Source organism: Fusarium odoratissimum (assembly GCF_000260195.1).
Source record: "Fusarium odoratissimum NRRL 54006 unplaced genomic scaffold supercont1.10, whole genome shotgun sequence".
NCBI classification, from domain to species: Eukaryota; Fungi; Ascomycota; class Sordariomycetes; order Hypocreales; family Nectriaceae; genus Fusarium; species Fusarium odoratissimum.
This window is the reverse complement of record NW_022158696.1, coordinates 871,760-889,918: the sequence shown is the minus strand read 5'-3', so window position 1 is coordinate 889,918 and position 18,159 is coordinate 871,760. Positions and strand designations below refer to the sequence as shown.

Sequence of the window (18,159 nt, the reverse complement as noted above, 5' to 3'; positions counted from 1 at the left end):
CAACGGCTCAGGAAATTCCAAGATTTAAGGGTCGCCAGCTGACAAGCGGGCTGGCATGGTCCGGGGTTACAGGGGCCTACAGGGGATATGCAGCGAGGATCACGCTAAAGTGGGCTGTCAACTGTCATCTGCGCCGTTGGTGAAAGGAATGTCCCAGTAGGTCCAGGCGGAATCTTGTTTGTAAGAGATTGAGATGGAAGCTGTGAAAAAGATCCGGACTCTAGGTGCGAGCATAGCTATGGTTGATCCACGAGATGGGAATGCTAGAACGCTTGGTAGGCAGAGACCCGTGGACTTGTTTACACAGCAGCGCGCTACTAGGACTTCGGCAGTTAAGCCCTGAGGAAACAAAGGTCCCAAACTATCTGGGTTCATATCATTGATCAGATTCCATGGCTAACCGATATTGCACGTTCGATAATCCTCAATTCATCACGTCACCTGCTTCGCTTCTCGTATATAAGGTAATTACATGTAGGTGTTGGTTAGGTTACCACGGGTACTGAAATTCTCTCGGCCGAATATCTACTCTCGGCCGATAAACTCAATGTACCCCGAGCTGGTCGTCCTCGATTAGATTTTGTTTCTTTTTCTTTCACTACAGGACCACTGGCTTCTCGCAAATTCTTTTTTGAACACATGAAGAAATTCAATATTGCAGTCCGCAGTTATCTTCTCGATCTCCAGGTTGCAGTAACTAAGCCCATCGCTTCAATGATTAAAGGATACCTCTCTCTGATCGAATAGCCTTGCATCATATCCGAGAACTGATGTATAAATGAATTAATGACGAGGGTTATACTAGGAGAGCCATTATAATTCAGCATAAGAAATCATCATCACCCTACTTATCCTCCTCAGACTGACGCAAGATTACCCGCACAGCTTCATCCACGCCAGACGCTATCACAGTCGGCTGAAGCCCCAGTGAACATCCCAGTGTATCAGTCCAGCCCTTGCCTTCACGGTCGATCCATGCACTCTTGAATCCAAAAGCTACAGCACCAGTGACATCGAATGGGTTTGAGCTCACCAGCCAAACCCTATCAAGCTGAGACTTCATCCCCGCTGTCTCAGCCATGAACTCATACGTACGAGGATGCGGCTTGAACACTTTGAGAGGGTCGATACTGACGACTTTCTCGTGGGGAAATATGTTGCTCACTCTTGACAAAGTTGGGCATGTATCGAGTGACGATGTCATCATGGCCTTGGTTCCGTTTGAGAAGATGTATGGATCGATAGATGCATGTTCTGCCAGTTTTTCGAGTGCTTTATCCACATCTGGGAATGTGTCGAGGCCGTTATATGCATCCATGATACGTTCTTCCTGCTCAGGAGTGAGCTCAACACCAATCTCTTTCGTAGCTTGCCGAAATGACCATCTCGTCAAGTCACTAAATGTGCGATAAGTGCCTTTATATATCATCAGTGATGGCTTTCATTTTTGGCTTGTCTCAACTTACCCATACTGGTCACGCGCCATGTTGACTCAAGCTGATATCGCCTTGCTAGAGCGGCAATTGACTGAGCTCTATCTTGCCCGTATAATCTTGCTAACTCTCCTGCTATCGATCCGGTGGAGAGAATAGTGCCGTAGAGGTCGAATGCAATTACTGTCCGTCCCATAGTGACGACTCAAAGTTAGAAAGATGGAGAATTTACAATGCAGGTGGTTTGGGATCGACACAAGAAGTTCCGAGCTTAAGAGTGGATGCTCACATAATCATAATTGATTACATAGCTTCATGCGTTTCATGCACAATTGTGTGAAAAGACGGCAAATGCATATTCCGATACTTGGTGTACTAAAAAGAGTCATACAAACAGCCGAAGGAGTTTGCTCTCTTACACTGTGATCTGGTTACCTATTTAAGATTGATTTAGATTCAGAGTATTGTTCCGGACCTGCCTCTAAATTGTTTAACAATTATAGGCGTCGATTAAAAGTTCACATGTTTTCTTCAAATCGAATCTTCAGCTATGCACATCAACCGCTAGAATTCTCATGTTCTACTAGGTCTTGACGATGCCCCTGAGCTTGAGACTATACATAATGGTCTATTTATATGGATCTTTCTGGGCGAAGCGATTAGAACCGTATGGCATGAAAAACACGAGGGCATCAATTAAAGTCTCTCCTCCTGGGGAGTATGCTTTTTCGGTGCTCACGGAAATGTTGAGCTGTAAGTGTAGGTAGTGATTAGATACGAAGTGTAAATCATGTCCAACCAATAACTAACGCTGTTCGTAAACTCAGATGTAAATATTGCTCAGGCACCTCAGAACTCTCGATAAAAGTGTTGATGTGACATTTTCGGTGACTGACGGCACGTCTAAGCTGACAGTTCCAAAGTGTATCGAGTATTATGCTAAACTGACCTCTAGTATCATGCGGCGGCCACTGTGGTATCCGAGCTACTCTGGCTATCTGAATGAGATAAAACACTATTCCTCCGAGCAATGGCATTGTTGTCAGCCAGTTCCTCATCTTTCTCTCTAGCTTCGCTCTTCTCTTCTGTCGGCGCAAATTTGCTTCTGATTCGAATCTGCTTACCGTATCTGTAGAACAGAAACGGGATAATGGCTAGAACTGTAGCGACCCCTCCGATTAGACTTCCGCCGCCACCAACTCCCAGTGTATCGAACATTTGTGTTGTGAATAAGGGAGCAGCAGCTCCGCATGCTGATCGAGCAATGGTATTGGCTGCAATAGCAGATGCCGCGTACATAAGATAAACATCGACGAGATACGTCAAGAAAGCCACGAAGATCAACATTAAAGATGTAGCGAGGAAAGTTCCCGCCAGCGTCGGTACGATCCAATGGATAGAGCTGCAAGGACCAATGTCAGTATATATACATATAAATTGGGGAGAATTCAAGCTCGAGAGCGTGTGGTGACTTTAGATACGGGGAGGACTGATATCTCAGTTACTTACTTATACTCAGCCGTCCATGCAAACCAGAACATGGTCACGGCAAATCCAACACCTCCAATCATTGCCAATGGCAATCTATCTTCGGGCTCCATTTGTTTGTCCCCATTCTCAATCTTTTTCTTTCGAATTCGCGTATCGATCAAAACTATGCCACCACCGATGAATGCACCTACGAGTACGTTAATGTAAGTTCAGTGGAGTTGTATCAACGAAAAGTACTCACCAATAACAGTTCCAATCAAGGGCAGCTCTCCAACACCGGAGTTCCAGCCACGGCGCTGCTGAAACACAATTGGATAGATGCTAAAAAGCATATATAATAACGTGTAGACTACAGACATATAGATTGCGCAGAGAAAGGATATGGTGTCAAAGAGGATAATCCACGGTCTGGTCAAGGCGATACGGTACACAGTCTTCAGTGTACGATCACCCTCTTCAGATCGAGCTTTGACATTCTCATAACCAGGAATCTTTGCCTTTCTTATTCTTCGAGCCTTCTTAAGGAGAATTGTGGGAGCATGTGTCTCGGGAATAGTCAACATGATGAGACCTGTTGCACCACCAAGCCAGAGAAGGACATAGAAACTCCAACGCCAGTCCTTCTTTAGCTCGAGGAACCCGGCAATAACAGGACCTAATGCTGGCCCGACCCATACCATAGCAGAGAATCCTGCCATGGCATTGCCACGCTCGATTGGGGTCCACAGGTCTGCGAGTACGCCAGGTGCGTTGCTGAGGGGTGCAGAGACAAACGTTCCAGTGAGGAAACGGCCGACAAGGAGGGCGCCAAAGTTAGGTGCCCAGGCGCAAAGAAAGTTAAAGATGATATATAGCATAAAGGTGATGTAGAAGATCCATCTTCTCCCGTAGAGCTCACTTAGTGGTGCGAAGATGAGCGGTCCGGCACAGTAACCCAGTAGAAACAGGGTGATGGTCAAGCCTGCTACCAACTCGGATACATGGAAGTGTTCTGAGATAGACGGGAAGCATCCACTTGGCGAGCTCGATGCAAAAGTAGCATTCAGTACGAGCAACACAGCTGAGAACGTGACAGACCAGCGCCGAGCAGTAGACCAATTCTGCGGGTTTTGAATGTCGCCTGGTGCAAAGTCGACGTAGCCATCCTCGTTTAAGTACGGGGGGTTTTCTTCTTCAAGTTGCTTAGTTCGATAGGGCTTGTTATTAGCCGATGAGAATATTCGATGTATAGGCGCCATGGCTGTTGTTAACGTTACAAGTACAAAGGGATGTTCGGCCGTGATGAGAGAGCCAGGGCTCATATTTATATTCAACGCACTGCGTATGTCCTATCTGATGTCGACTAGTGAATTCCCTTGAAGTCAATGACACTGTTCTGCTTCTAGGGTCGATTCTCAAGACTCGGAAATAAATTAGAAATCAGGTCTAAGTCCGTTCTCTGATCTTCATGTCGCATCACCACTTTCGCTCCACCACTGTCGTCATACCTTGGGAGGTCTTATTACACTATAGGTTGCAACACCTGAACAACGGCAATTAATTCCCGCTTAACGTTGAGAACTACTAACGTTGATCGAGAGGAATGGCTCGGCTCTCGCGTTTTCGGATCCCCGTTGCCGTATGACAAATGTTTCGGCCGATTGTGAACGGACATTGTTATCACCGTGGTCAACGTCAGGTATTGAGACTTTGGGTGGTGAAGCGACTGGTCAGCATTGCTGTACGGTGATGTTTTATTTATATTAACGCTACCAGCTGCCTTCAGAGACTCTTGGTGCTTCTCGGCATTACTAAGATCCAATATTACGGAGTACATGGTATTGAGGTATTAAAGAATGCTTTGTAGCTTATATGAAGTGACTGTTGTCATCTCAAGATACGGGAATTAGGGTTAAGCATAAAATTTCCAACTTCGTCGAAGTATATAGACGCTTGGTCAGGTACATGATTGAAACGAATATTCATAGAGACATTCAATGGGAGAGACTGACTAGCAGAATAATACCTTAAGCATGAATATGGTCCAACTTGTCGAACTTGCGCATCGAAACAGTAGTCCCGGGTAGGCGCATCAAAAGCTCCACGGTCCAGATTTAGACAGCAGGGGTTCTTGAAGCAACATGATCTGACTCCATTGATCAGCTCTTCGGTGCACCCTTGATTTGCATGTGAAATCTAGAGTTATCTGGTGAGATCTCAAGGTGCAGACATGGTACGTGACAAGGTGAAACCAGGGATGGACTCAACGTGTTCGTCTTCGCCTTACTCTTCAGCGAGCTGGGCTTGGGCTTCGCAAGCCCTGATCTTACAATGGGCTGAGGTGGTGTGTTTTCTGTCCCAACGGATCAAATTCTTTAATGCTTGTGAGATGGGGTTGAAGGTAGATAAAGGGAGATCTGGTGCATCAAAGAATGTTTCTTCCTTTGTTTCATTTACTGTCTCATTACGCCACTGTTTGCTGTATAATACGACTAATTATCGTTACCACTAATGTAAGTGTCTTTGGGCGCCTTCACTCGGTCCTGTGCTCTCTTTTCGCTGCTTCATCGTCAGCATACGTAGGGCATGCCTTTGACTGAATATAAGTTGACAGAACTATCACTAATTAACTGATTGACTCACTTACAGATATCCACATATTCATCCGTCTCTCAACAACGCCTTCGTGCAACTCGGCAACGAAAACATCAAAGGTATGAATGATTACTATCTACGTCAACATGACTATCAACTGCAGCTAGGTATTAGGACTGAATGACCTGGCTTGGCTGCTTTTGGTTGCCTATTGATTCTTCCCCGCAATCAGATTCACAGTCCCACGTTGATCTTCCCCTGGCAAAGACCCATTTCCCTGTCGCTAGCCCCTCTCAACAACAAAGAAAAGGAAAGCAAAGCTGCGTTCCCGTCTCAGAGCTCCCGTCCCATCCATTCTGCATTAGCTTGTGACAAGAACCCCTAAAAAGAGGCACGGCCGTGTCAGTTAGTACTTGACATGCTGTGAAGGGTGCCTGTAGTTCGTGCTGCGCCAAGGTGCAAAGATGGTGTCCTGCGTAGGACGAACAGGTATCTAGCCCACATGCTCACCCTCACCATCACCCCTCACTCTATCACAAGACAGAGAGAGCTCTGGGCAGCTTCGTCCTCCTTGACGTCCTATCTCAAACTGGATGGCTGCAGCCTGCAGGATTCGCTTTTAGGCTCCTGCTATTCAGCGCATGAGCAATTGGGTTGAGTAGATTATCCACATTGCAAGCTTGCACACAGGCTCAGTGTCAACTCTATGACCCTTCTATCGTCGCATCAGGCAGGCTTAGACATGTATCGTCTGGATATTCAATGACGTCGACCACTTATAGATTCACCCGAGCATCCCGACAATACCATTCGCTATCAGTACGCCACGAGACAAGACAGGGCCAAACACCACGTATACGGCATTTGTTTATTATTTCGCTTCCGTCCCATATTGATTTTTGCCTCTCTTTCTACAGTTAGCATCTCCAAATATCTTCAGCAGCGTCATCGATTATCCGTCAAAAAAAGGACCCCTCCCCCTCCTCCTCTTCTCTTTTCCCCTTAGACGAATCGCATTCTATACCCCCAAAAACTTAACACGCATGATCCCCACGGCCGACCCCATCCTCTCTCTCAACCCTGAGGCATTGCCCCCGTCGGCCTTACACATGCTGTCGCTCTCGCCAAAGGCAATGGAGAAGATGTCTGGCATCTCCAACCCACTTATGTCTCCCAACGCAATTCCACCTCGCACTTCAAGCACCGGCATCCCGACCTCTCTCAACGCTACACCCACAAAACCCGTTCTGCGCCCTGTTCCAGAAGGCGACTGGCTGAGCCAGAAGCAGCTCTCCCCAAAGGCACAGATGTCAAACGCTGGTTACGGCGTTATGCAAGCTCCCAATCCGCCTCCCGATCCCGAGCGCTACGCCCACGAGGATCTAGAGTTCACGGCTAAGCGCTCTTGGACTGACGAGAAGGAAAATGTCGTCCGCGGACCTTACGACTATGTCATTAGCCATCCTGGCAAGGACTTCCGCGCCCAGCTAATCGGCGCCTTCAACGCCTGGCTCGATGTGCCCACGCCGAGCCTCGAAGTCATCACCCGAGTCGTTGGCATGCTTCACGAGTCTTCGCTCCTCATCGACGATGTACAAGACTCGTCCGAGCTGCGCCGTGGCTTCCCTGTCGCACACAACATCTTTGGTGTCGCTCAAACCATCAACTCGGCAAACTACATATACTTTGTCGCCCTACAAGAGCTGCACAAGCTCAACAATCCAGAGCTAATCACCATCTTTTCCGATGAGCTTGTGAACCTCCACCGAGGCCAGGGCATGGATCTTTTTTGGCGTGACACTCTTACTTGTCCTACGGAAGAGGACTACCTCGAAATGGTTGGTAACAAGACAGGCGGCCTGTTCCGTCTCGGTATCAAGCTTATGGCGGCGGAAGCCAACGGCCCTAGTCCTACGGACTGTGTTCCCCTCGTCAACCTAATCGGTCTCATCTTTCAGATTCGAGACGACTACATGAACTTGTCCTCGAAGGAGTACAGCCATAACAAGGGAATGTGCGAGGATTTGACTGAGGGCAAGTTCTCGTTCCCTGTCATCCACAGCATTCGCTCCAACCCTACAAATCTCCAGCTCATCAACATCCTCAAGCAGAAGACCTCGGACACCCAGGTCAAGCGGTACGCTGTTGCCTACATGGAGTCCACAGGCAGCTTCGAGTATACCCGTAAAGTTCTCAACGTCCTCATCGAGCGGGCTCGCAAGATGGCCGAGGAGCTCGATCAGGGTCGTGGCAGCACGAAGGGCATTCAGAAGATTCTCGACAAGATGGCCATTCAATGATATCCATTCAACGTTTCGGTTTATTTCTTTTATCTCGTTACGATTCACGGATTTGACGTGTTATGAGCGAAGCGCATATAGAATGTTGTGACAGAAATCAGAGACACCTGACGACCTCCGATTTTGTGGCCACAGGAGAGGCCTGTTCAGCGTGATACCACTTGGACTCTGAAAGCGTGACTTCAGCATGAGGATTGGATTTTTGGTATTCACTTTTTGGTAGCCCATACTGTCCAATTGAATGAGCACAACTCAGTAATGGAATTTCTTAATGTCATGTTAATTCTTACATAACAATGCCCATATTTGGCCACAATTGTGTAGGCCATCTCATGCCCCCGACCAACACCTTGCATAATATGAAGAACCAAAGTAAGACCGTGGTATTACAGAGATGTATTATATCAACTTGGCTGTACTGGAGCCGCCTTACGCTTCACCAATCTGACCCATCGTCGTCGTCTCCAGTCACCTCTCCGACCACTGCCGTCTTCATTCTCCTCCCAGCTTGGTTTCGGTGTTGCCTTTTGCTTCCCTTTGTCGTTGATAGGAACGTCCACAACACCCGTACGCTCGTCTCGCTCATCCCATATGTCATAAACCCAACGCTCGCCTTCTGTCTCAACTTCAACGCCTGTAATAATACGTTCCTCTACCCATTCACGACTCCAAAGGTCTAGAGCCCATTTCTTCTCGCTCCATTCCCACGCTTCGGGTGGCATGACATCTTCAAAGAAGCGTGTTCCGCGTGGTCGTTCACCTGCAATTCGAGGTTGTGACAAAGGATCGTAGGGTGAAGGACTGAAAAGCCAAGGCTCCCACTCGCCACCACCAGAGGTTTTGCGCTGTAGCTCAAAGATTTCCACTTCACGCGTTTCAGGACTGGAGTCGAGGATAACGTCTGAGCTGATCCAGTTATCTAACCACGACCGAGCCTTGGCCTCTTGTGGCTGGAGACGGTCTCGATGAGCGGCAGCAATGAGGCGGGCGACGTGCGGATGACCCATACCCACGATAACCCAACCCCCGAGAAGGAATATGAAGCGCCAGGGTAGAATTTGGGCCGCAATGGTCATAAAAATGCCTCCGGCTGTAAGAAATAAAAATAGAGCAGAACTGAGAGCCTCATCACTAAAATTCGTCACTGGTACAAGTAAGGCGACGACCTGGTCATGTCCCCGACTAAAGTCATCCATGCAGTTCTGTAGGTCGCGCATGTTCCGAAAGAAGTCCTTGCTGAGTTCCTTGACTGGTTTCACCGTCGCCGCAGGTGCCAAAGGTGGTCCCTGGGGAGAATATCCAACATTCTGCTCACTCGACAAGGTTCCCTTGGGTGGTGCTGGATGCCGTGCCAGGAACGCGGGGATGAAGACACCGAACAGAAGGATGGCAACAGGCAGCACAAACAGGAGATAAGGATCCAGGCAGACAAAACTATAGACGGCGAGGAGTGATAGAGTATGCGACGCGCGCTTCCAGGATAGAATACGTTCCACACGGGCCTGGAATTTAAAGACGACGCCTATTCGAGCGTTGAATCGCCGAAAATTGTAAGACATGGTAGTGATATTGAAGTTCGGCCTCTCTGTATGGGTAGCTGATTGTTCATCACCAGCGAAGTGAACCTCGGTTTGGTCATCGCTATCCGTGGGTATAACTTGCTGAAGAAGTCTACCGTGGCACCAGTCAGTAAAGCAGGGCATTACAGCGGCTCGGGAAGCTCAATATACTTTTCTACCAACCGGTCCTGTAAGCTAGCTTTCTGGCGAATAGCAGCAAATCCTCCGCGTAGGCCCGTTTTCTGAGAGCTTGATTCGGCCTTGGGTTCGGGCTGCTTGTCATTGTCGTCGTTATGGTCATTGTTGGGGCGCTGGCTTGAGCTCTCGGGGGAGTCAAAGTTGCGCCCAGAAGCGAACATCTCTGCAGCGAAGTCGTCCATGAGGAGGGATGTTTCAAGACATGGTGCGACATTGGATGGTGGAGAATTCAAAAGGAACTGGGGATTCAAGATACCCGCGTGGAGGTGTCACGGCACGATCACGGGTGAGCATGTGACACTGGTGACATCACTTACACCTAGATCCGAAGGTTGGTGAGCATCTTGTGGCTACCGAGTTACTAACTTACCTAACCTAGACTGACCTCGTGACAACGGCTTCTAATAATACCTAACGGAGAGAAGCTAGCCTCGATTCAGCAGTAAATGATGTTCGTAGTGAGTGAGAAATCATTTGCTGGATACCCTCCATGATTCTGCCGTCAACTAGAGTTTACAGTAGTGCCAAGCGGGCCGTAGCGCCTTCTAACCGTGTTATGCTCTTTGAAGTGCAGTAAATTAGATGCAGATGGGTTGCCTCATTTGGTGAAGTTTAGAAGACTTGGCATCGATCCGAATAAAGGATGAAACTACGGACATCATGAGAGAGTAAATAAGTCCTGAGACATGGTTCATATCATATATATCCCATCCTAATTTATATGCCCACAGCGACATCCATGTCGTCCCTTAAATCTGACTTACCCCACACAACTGAATATCGAGTGAAGAAAGCATAACCTTCGTCATTTCGGCACTATTGCTAAAGCTGTGGAGGCATTCAGCAATCCATTCCAGCGACGGCCTTGAGAACGCGAATTCCTGCCTGACAGTTTGATTGTGTCATCCACACTGATGAGTGTCCCGGCTCGTCGGTGTCTAATATGTGGTTGATGAGATCAAGTGGCATATCATAGCCATGGGCTTAATTCACTTCAAATAGAAGACATTGCCCATGACAACGACAGCTCACATATGCCAGATGCCAGATTGGCTATCGGATGCTGGGAGCAGCTGCCAACTATCATCCACCACCGTATATAGACGGCGAAAAACAATAAACACGACTCAAGATGCAGGACCATCAGATCCTTGATGCTTGGCAGGACAACAATGCATAAGGTACCAACCGACAACAGCCTTGACAGGTTAGGTTTACTGGTCCGGCAAAATGCTTGGTAAATAATAGAGATGCATCCGTATGGCCCTACCGGTTGAAGATGCCCGAGAAAGCTCCTGCCGGGGCAAATTGATGGGTCCTTGAAAATCTGAGACACGACTCAATCCTTGTATTCACTGGGCGTTCATGGTCTGAGCGGGAGGCTCGAATAAGACATCTATCTATCCATTAGCCACACCGTCTAGCCCGTCTCCCGTCACGAGTACAGCCCAGCACTCTTGAATCTAGAGACCTGAGCCTGGTTGCGAACAGCCTGGTTGCGAAACAACGAAGCACTTGCCAGTGTCGTAGTATCGAATCGGGTCACTTGTCGTTTCGTGAACCCCAGCTATCCTTACCTCAGCTCCAATGTCAACATCCGATTACGGCCCAATACAAACACTGGTTGTCGACCTGGGTAGCGCATCGCGCCAGTGCCCGTTGATGCGTCAACCGGTTCACGCGACTCGGCACTATGCGTGGATGGTATGGCTGGTAGCATTCATTCGGGATACCGCTGTCTTCTCCACTGACCATGCAAATCTTCTACCTAAAACCACCGCCATCGCCGCTCATTATCGGGTGGTGGATGCGTTATAGAGACCAGCTGGCAGAGCAGGGTAGCAGTAAAGTAGGTAAGGTAGCTTGGAATGAGATGACGATAAAACGCGACAAATGCATCCAGGGGCGTGAGGTCCTTGGCCCGGATTTGGATTGGCATTTAATTGTTATTCAGAGAATGTCCCATATTCTATCACGAATGGTTGACGTTCCTCAATATGCATCGTTGAGTTCGGGAGAGGCTAATAGTGTAAGGGGACGTTATTGAGGTACCGCATTATGAGGTTACATGCTGGGGAAGATACATCTGATACGGGTGGAATGAGCCCAAGATACAGGTACCTTCCATCCACTTAAATGGCGGTAAAAGGCATCTCGACAACCGGTATGGGACCTCCACCTCTGCCCGCACCTAATCCAGGGACCAATTTCAAAGCTCTAGTAGCCAATTAAATTGCCCGTCTACCGTGTCGAGATCCGGTGTCCACTGTTCATTATCAACCGTGATGTTCTTTCACGAGGCCCCTTCCACCATATCAGCCTCTCAGGTGCCTTTCTTCACACGCTAGAGAGTGTGATGCCCGCTACCTAAAGAGGCACCGGCACCCTAGCACGCAGGTATTCCCCATGCCTCCTTCCGGAACTGCCTGTGGCCGCCTATAGCAGTGTTCCATGAACCTAAGGGAAGGCCATCCCATCCTGAGAAAAAAAACACAACCTTACCTAACCAACTTAACGACTCCATCTTTTTATTCTACTCCATCTCGCATCTTACTGTACCATCCCTTTCTCGGGGTGCCCACCGCAATCAATCGCTCCGGGCTCCTTTTCGCCTGTCGCCAACCGCTCACTGACTCCGACTTTGATTCTGTCTGCTCTCTTGCACTTCAATACTCTTATCGGTTCCGGAATGAGGTAGCCGTTCGAATACGCTCAGCTCCCTGACCGGACTGAGTCTGTGCCAGCGACCCGACCCCGTGAAATCCACCTTCGTCGCATTGCCAGCCACGCCCCTCGACCTTGGACCCCATGAGCCGCGACCACAAGGCACCTGCTGGGCCTCGACCAGCCAACTTTTCTCCAACGCGATTGTGAGCCTTTTCCATCTGACATTTTTCTGTTTGTTTCGTTCGTTTGACATATTGGCCAATGCGTGTTGTGCGTACCGTTGTCATTGTCATATCCAAGTCTTTTATCGCCCTGCATTTCTGCACATGGCCAAGCTGACCTTGATCTCTTTGTGACAGGGGCAAAACCGCCAACGCTCAGCCTCGACCACATATCCCCTCGACGAACCCTGGCTTTGCCTCCGACGATCCAATGCTCAGCGCAACTCCTTCCAATAATCATTCCATTTTTTCTTTTAGTCGTGATGGAGATTCAGGTCAATTAAACGACTCGACTGCTTCTTTCGATTTCTTGCCCTCTGTTAGCTTCGACGATTTACAGAGTAGCATCGAATCCGCTTCAACAGACTTCAAACTGACCCAATTCCCGTCTCCCAACGGCGAAGGGGGCATCCTCGACACCCACGGGGTAGATAACGCCAGTATGTCTTCTAGATCTCAAGTAGCTCCGTCATCGAATGGTGCTGCCACTCGAACTGCTGTCCAAACCAGCACTCGACCCGCTCGATCAGGCTCGCTACTGCGTCGACCTAGTAATTCTAACAGACCGCCTGCCAATGCCTCCGGTGCTTCTGGTCCGACTGATCATATCCACGGGCCGGGCGCTGCACGCTCTCGTCGACAAAGCCAATACCCGCCTGTCTCCAATACCGTCGTTCCAAAACCTCCTCGAAAGTCGATCGGCCCAGGAATTGTTGGCGATGGGGACTATGGAGCTCGACCTCCCCAGAAGCGGCGCCCCAGTCTCTTCTCTGAAGGGACGCCTGCCGGCTCGACGAGAGCTTCTATGGACGGCAATCCATCGTGGCTCGATAATACAAGAAATTTTCCCAACTCAAGGGCTGCGAAATCCAAATCAGTACAACCGCCACCACGACCAAATCAAACCAACCTTGGTCTTGGTAACACCCTCACCCCAGAGCAGAACCGACACTCGACCCTGGCCCCGCGATCACCTCGGGTCGGAGGCCGATTGAGCACGCCGTCCTCCGCCAACAAGAGAGTTTCGATGATGCCCGGCGCCCACCATTCATCACATGCGACTGGCCTCGGCGCGAGGACAATTAGTCCCACTGATACAAGGAGGATGAAGCGACTCTCAACAATGCCACAGTCATTGAGTCTTGGTCAGATTTCCACCCCTCCGCCTCCACCACCAGTGTCGATGAACAATCAACCTGAGAGAGCTGAATCGAAATCGCCTTCCATGATTCCAAGGCGAACTTCTGGTACCCCATCATCCTCGAGAACTACCCCAGACCTCCACCGTAAATCCTTCAACTCAAATCTATCAGTTAACTCTGGCTTCAGCCTGAACTCGGCTAGAACATCAACTGGATCGTTACACCGTATATCTGGGTCTTCATCTACGTCACGCTTGCCTGCACCAAAACATACGACAGTCCACAATCCTATTCCAACTGATGATGACGAATATGTTCCGCCTGTCCCTGCTATACCGAAAGCCTACGAGTCGCCGAAAGACTCGCCCGCAGACACTTATTTCATGGAGAAGAAAAAGACTGCGCTTAGCAACATGGATGTCATGGGCATGAACTCAAACTCTACTGGAGTCATTTCTATGCCTGTCTTTCCTGAGCCCACGAAGCTTCAGAGAAAGCCCAGCGCGCGAAAGAGCTATGTGCCGAGTGTGGCCGCTGAGCCTGATAGCAAGGCCACTCCTCCAAATAAGCGACATCTGCAACCTCTAAGACTGCCACCAATCAACCTGGGACCTTTGAGCACCCCAACTGCTAACAAGATTGCAGCGTTGCAAGACCACAGCAGTGTAGATAGGCACGAAACTCCACCACCAGCCCGGCAATTGCCAAAGACTCCCACAACCCCTATGACAGCTTCCAAAAGCTCCTTCTTTGCCAAAAGTCGCCATGGCGATACTCCTGAGCTTCCATCTCTCAGGAGCAGCAGTTCAATTCATCACACCCATCTCACGCCTACACCTCCTGACGCTAGTTCGACTGAATCGTCGTTAGCTTTCAAGGAACTTGATCACAAGCAAAGCATGTCACCTTTCTTGTCATCCTCTTTACCGAAAGGCGGCGCGGACCATGGTTTCTTGAAGAGGTCGAAGACGGGAGCCGACTTCATGACTTTGGATGAAAACATGTTCCAAGATCAAATCCACCAGAAGCCTACGGGTCCTCGCGCGCCTAAAGAGGCAGAACCAACCCCCAAATCTCCTCAACCGGAACATTCGCTGGATGAGCCACAAACACCCTCCTCCATGAGCTCTATTCGACGAAAACTCAGTCTTTCTTGGAAGCGTGGGAACTCCAAGAGCAATATTACTGCCCCTACAGATGTGGTTGAGAAAGCCAGCGCGAAGCAGCCAGAGGAACCTATGCCTCCTCCCAGGATCCCTATCTCCTCCACTTTAAACAACCTGTCAACTCTCAAGCAAGCCAGTCCTTCCCCAACCGTGAAGCAGCCTCCTGGAGGGTATCTTGAGTCGCGGAGGCGAAAGAGCTCTGGTGGAAGCCTCAATGGGTTCATCTCCCACGACAAGACAAAAAGCGAATCTTGGACTGCGAAAAAAACAGTGCCAGACCCTTCAACAATGCCCGTTGGTCGAAATACTTCAGTTATGCAGAAAATCCTTCGCCCCAGGAATTCTTCTGGCATGTCGAAGGGCCCCGACTCATACTCTGCAGACCTCGACAAGGATGATATGGCAGCAGAAGAAGAGATGGCTAAGTTGGGTTCCAGGCGCAAAGAGACGGATGTTGCTGCTAGAACCCTGGACGCGCTCAGAAAGCGAGCCACCCCCAAAGAGCGAGTTGGCGCTCACGAAGCAATTCGTATTGCCATGCTCAATATTTATGAGAGGGGCGAAATTGTGGACTATACCGATGTGTACTTTTGTGGGACACAGAACGCCCACAAGGTTGTAGGCGATCTCCAGTCTGATGCACCCAACTTTGGATACGACGACGAGCGTGGCGATTATACCATTGTGCCTGGAGACCACCTTGCATATCGATATGAGATCATTGATGTTCTCGGAAAGGGAAGCTTTGGACAAGTCGTTCGATGCATTGATCACAAGACTGGTGGTCTGGTAGCTATCAAGATCATAAGGAACAAGAAAAGATTCCATCAACAAGCTCTTGTGGAGGTCAATATTCTGCAAAAGCTTCGTGAATGGGTAAGCTAGAGTCACTACTCACCCTTCAATATTTATGCTAACTTGGCACAGGATCCAAAGAATAGGCACAGCATGGTCAACTTTACACAAAGTTTCTATTTCCGTGGTCATCTCTGCATCTCTACAGAATTACTTGACATGAATCTCTACGAGCTCATCAAAGCCCATGCTTTCAGAGGATTCTCTATCAAGATCATTCGGCGCTTCACCAAGCAGATTCTCAGCTCACTCAATCTGCTCAAGCAGCACAAAGTCATTCATTGTGATCTCAAACCCGAAAATATTCTCTTGCGACATCCCCTTCATGCGGAAATCAAGGTCATTGACTTTGGCTCCAGCTGTTTTGAAAATGAGAAGGTGTATACTTATATTCAGTCTCGTTTCTACCGATCACCAGAGGTCATCCTTGGCATGACCTATGGTATGCCGATTGACATGTGGAGCGTTGGCTGTATCCTGGCAGAACTATATACTGGGGTCCCTATTTTCCCTGGAGAAAACGAACAAGAGCAACTTGCCTGTATCATGGAGGTCTTTGGGCCTCCTGAAAAGCACTTGATTGAAAAGAGCACTCGAAAGAAACTGTTCTTCGATTCAATGGGCAAACCCCGTCTTACAGTATCGTCTAAAGGCCGCAGACGTCGCCCTTCTTCCAAAACTCTAGGCCAGGTACTCAAATGCGACGACGAGGTCTTCATAGACTTTCTGCATAGGTGCTTACGTTGGGACCCCGAACGACGCATGAAACCTGAGGACGCGATTCGGCACGAGTTCATTACTGGGCGTAAGATGCCCGTCCCTCGTATGCCGCCAACTCGCGAATCATCACCCATGAAGCGGCATAACACAATTTCGACGCCACGGCCTCTCCCAGAACCTCCAGGTGCTAGTGCCAAACCCCCAATGTCTCTGCGAACCGGAGCCAGCCCTCACAAACTAGTCTCTGGTGGTGTGCGAAAGACTTCCGGGACCACGGGACCTATTGGCTCCATGCCAACCAAACGAACGAGCGCTGGTACGACTGGACTTGCACAAGGAGCAAGTGGCTTGCCTCGAGCTGCTGGTAGGAGTGTGAGCGCGAAGCAGGACCTGGCCGCTGCGGGTGCAACAGCCGCAATGAGTCGACGAACATAGTTTTTATTTGGAGGATGCCTTTTTATCATGATTGGAGTTCAGGTTGCGTTAAACATTTTGTTTTGACCATTGTGCATCTTTGGGTAACTGATGCACTATGCAACGGCGTTGCCAGGGACAGTTTGACTTTGGTCTTCGCCTTACAAACAAAAACTGCATGGATTTTACGAGGGTGGGCGAAGGCATGGAGGATGCAGAAGAGGGAAGATGGGATTGGGGCACATGATACATCTCGATCATTCATTTCAATCCTTGTTACCACGCCTACACGATGACCAAAGACGTCTGCTTTCCGGCCCCTTTGCGATGGATCTGCGGGAGGCAAATTCGTGATACAACGAGACGGTGATTAGTGAGTCAACTTAGCTTGAGATTGGGCGGCAACTGTTTTGGGAAGGGGGTATATCACGAGATTTGACGACTGTTTCAACTCAACTCAATAGATGTCGTTGTCCGCATCGAATCGGAGAGTATAGAAGTTAAGGGGGCTCGCAAGAAGGGTTCGGACACCCAGATAGAGTATGGCTAACACCAATGAGCCTTCCAGGCATTCAGATAACTTTACTCATAATGGAACATTCGAGGCTAGATTCATTGTTGACTCTTGATTATTGACTGAGGCCTCCCTTCCATGAGTACAATTATTGGTGCTTGTGCAAGAGCCGCTAACATGTACGACGTCAGATGCTTATTTGATCGTCAAACAGCTGAGGTTCCGAAGCTCGAAGGATGGGACAATTTCGAGACACGTCGCCGCGGTTGCAGATCAGCCTTACGCCTTATGATGTCGGACAGATGACGGGCCACGCCTAGGATCACGAATAGGATCGCGGCTGCGTCAAGATCAAAAGAAGAGGCGCGAGGCATGGCGGCAAATGTTGTGCCGGGGGGTTCATGTAACGGTCTTGTGCTAACTGTAAGCGGCGACATCTTTCGCTGGAAGGGAAAGATGGGTAGGGTTGAGGATGTAAACGCATCGGCAAACAGCCGCGCCGCCAAATGGAAAAGCTAGGCGATGGTGCAGGGAGCCATGCCCCTTGATCAATAACGTCGGTCTCGGCGAGTGGGAAACAGATGTTCAGAAAGGGGTGGATGTGAAGATGATTGGCAAATCAACGACGGGAGCTGGGTTCATCTTAATATTAGAAACGGGTCCGGCCGAGAGTTCAGTCTGACATCTGTCACAGTATGCTCAAACGACTGCATGTGTGCCGGTATCGTATTAGTTGGGTTCATGAGTCCAAGGCAGACTGAGCTCAATATGAGTGTCCCTAGAAAGAATCAAGATGCACAAAGGTGGGTCATCAGAATGCCTTGCGTCTTATTGTAACCGGTATGACTTTTTTGGGCGTTAAGTAGTCGCTGCAAGAGAACAGATGAGGATTAGAAGTTGTCATG

The 18,159-nt window shown here is 49.2% G+C and overlaps 5 protein-coding genes across 8 annotated transcripts; 2 read left to right on the top strand and 3 right to left on the bottom strand.

The window, feature by feature from the left end:
• Nucleotides 1-591: 591 nt before the first annotated feature.
• On the bottom strand, nt 592-1,682 carry FOIG_07213 (haloacid dehalogenase, type II). The gene is made up of 2 exons (XM_031206662.1): nt 1,467-1,682; nt 592-1,416 (listed from the first exon to the last, which is right to left on the bottom strand). The coding sequence occupies exons 1-2, from the start codon at nt 1,627-1,629 to the stop codon at nt 845-847; spliced, it is 735 nt and encodes a 244-aa protein (XP_031063781.1). The 5' UTR covers nt 1,630-1,682; the 3' UTR covers nt 592-844.
• Nucleotides 1,683-2,390: 708 nt separating this feature from the next.
• Nucleotides 2,391-5,344, bottom strand: FOIG_07212 (uncharacterized protein; the record flags this gene model as incomplete). Its single annotated transcript, XM_031206661.1, has 5 exons — nt 5,172-5,344; nt 4,677-5,099; nt 3,166-4,611; nt 2,943-3,111; nt 2,391-2,835 (listed from the first exon to the last, which is right to left on the bottom strand). Exons 3-5 carry the CDS (start codon nt 4,223-4,225, stop codon nt 2,391-2,393), a joined length of 1,674 nt encoding a protein of 557 aa, XP_031063780.1. The 5' UTR covers nt 4,226-4,611; nt 4,677-5,099; nt 5,172-5,344.
• On the top strand, nt 4,983-9,539 carry FOIG_07211 (geranylgeranyl pyrophosphate synthase). Of its 2 annotated transcripts, XM_031206659.1 has the most exons (3): nt 4,983-5,416; nt 5,553-5,617; nt 6,281-9,539. In XM_031206659.1, the coding sequence occupies exon 3, from the start codon at nt 6,542-6,544 to the stop codon at nt 7,796-7,798; it is 1,257 nt and encodes a 418-aa protein (XP_031063778.1). In that variant the 5' UTR covers nt 4,983-5,416; nt 5,553-5,617; nt 6,281-6,541; the 3' UTR covers nt 7,799-9,539. The 2 variants fall into 2 exon arrangements, with proteins under 2 accessions (XP_031063778.1, XP_031063779.1); XM_031206660.1 differs by lacking the exon at nt 4,983-5,416 and having other exon boundaries at nt 5,470-5,617.
• Nucleotides 5,631-9,986, bottom strand: FOIG_07210 (uncharacterized protein). Of its 2 annotated transcripts, none has more exons than XM_031206657.1 (3): nt 9,926-9,986; nt 9,529-9,874; nt 5,631-9,469 (listed from the first exon to the last, which is right to left on the bottom strand). In XM_031206657.1, exons 2-3 carry the CDS (start codon nt 9,735-9,737, stop codon nt 8,203-8,205), a joined length of 1,476 nt encoding a protein of 491 aa, XP_031063776.1. In that variant the 5' UTR covers nt 9,738-9,874; nt 9,926-9,986; the 3' UTR covers nt 5,631-8,202. The 2 variants fall into 2 exon arrangements, with proteins under 2 accessions (XP_031063776.1, XP_031063777.1); XM_031206658.1 differs by having other exon boundaries at nt 7,782-9,469; nt 9,941-9,986.
• Nucleotides 9,987-11,898: 1,912 nt separating this feature from the next.
• FOIG_07209 (CMGC/DYRK/DYRK2 protein kinase) lies at nt 11,899-18,137 on the top strand. Of its 2 annotated transcripts, XM_031206655.1 has the most exons (3): nt 11,899-12,425; nt 12,582-15,627; nt 15,679-18,137. In XM_031206655.1, exons 1-3 carry the CDS (start codon nt 12,364-12,366, stop codon nt 16,759-16,761), a joined length of 4,191 nt encoding a protein of 1,396 aa, XP_031063774.1. In that variant the 5' UTR covers nt 11,899-12,363; the 3' UTR covers nt 16,762-18,137. The 2 variants fall into 2 exon arrangements, with proteins under 2 accessions (XP_031063774.1, XP_031063775.1); XM_031206656.1 differs by having other exon boundaries at nt 11,899-15,627.
• Nucleotides 18,138-18,159: the final 22 nt, after the last annotated feature.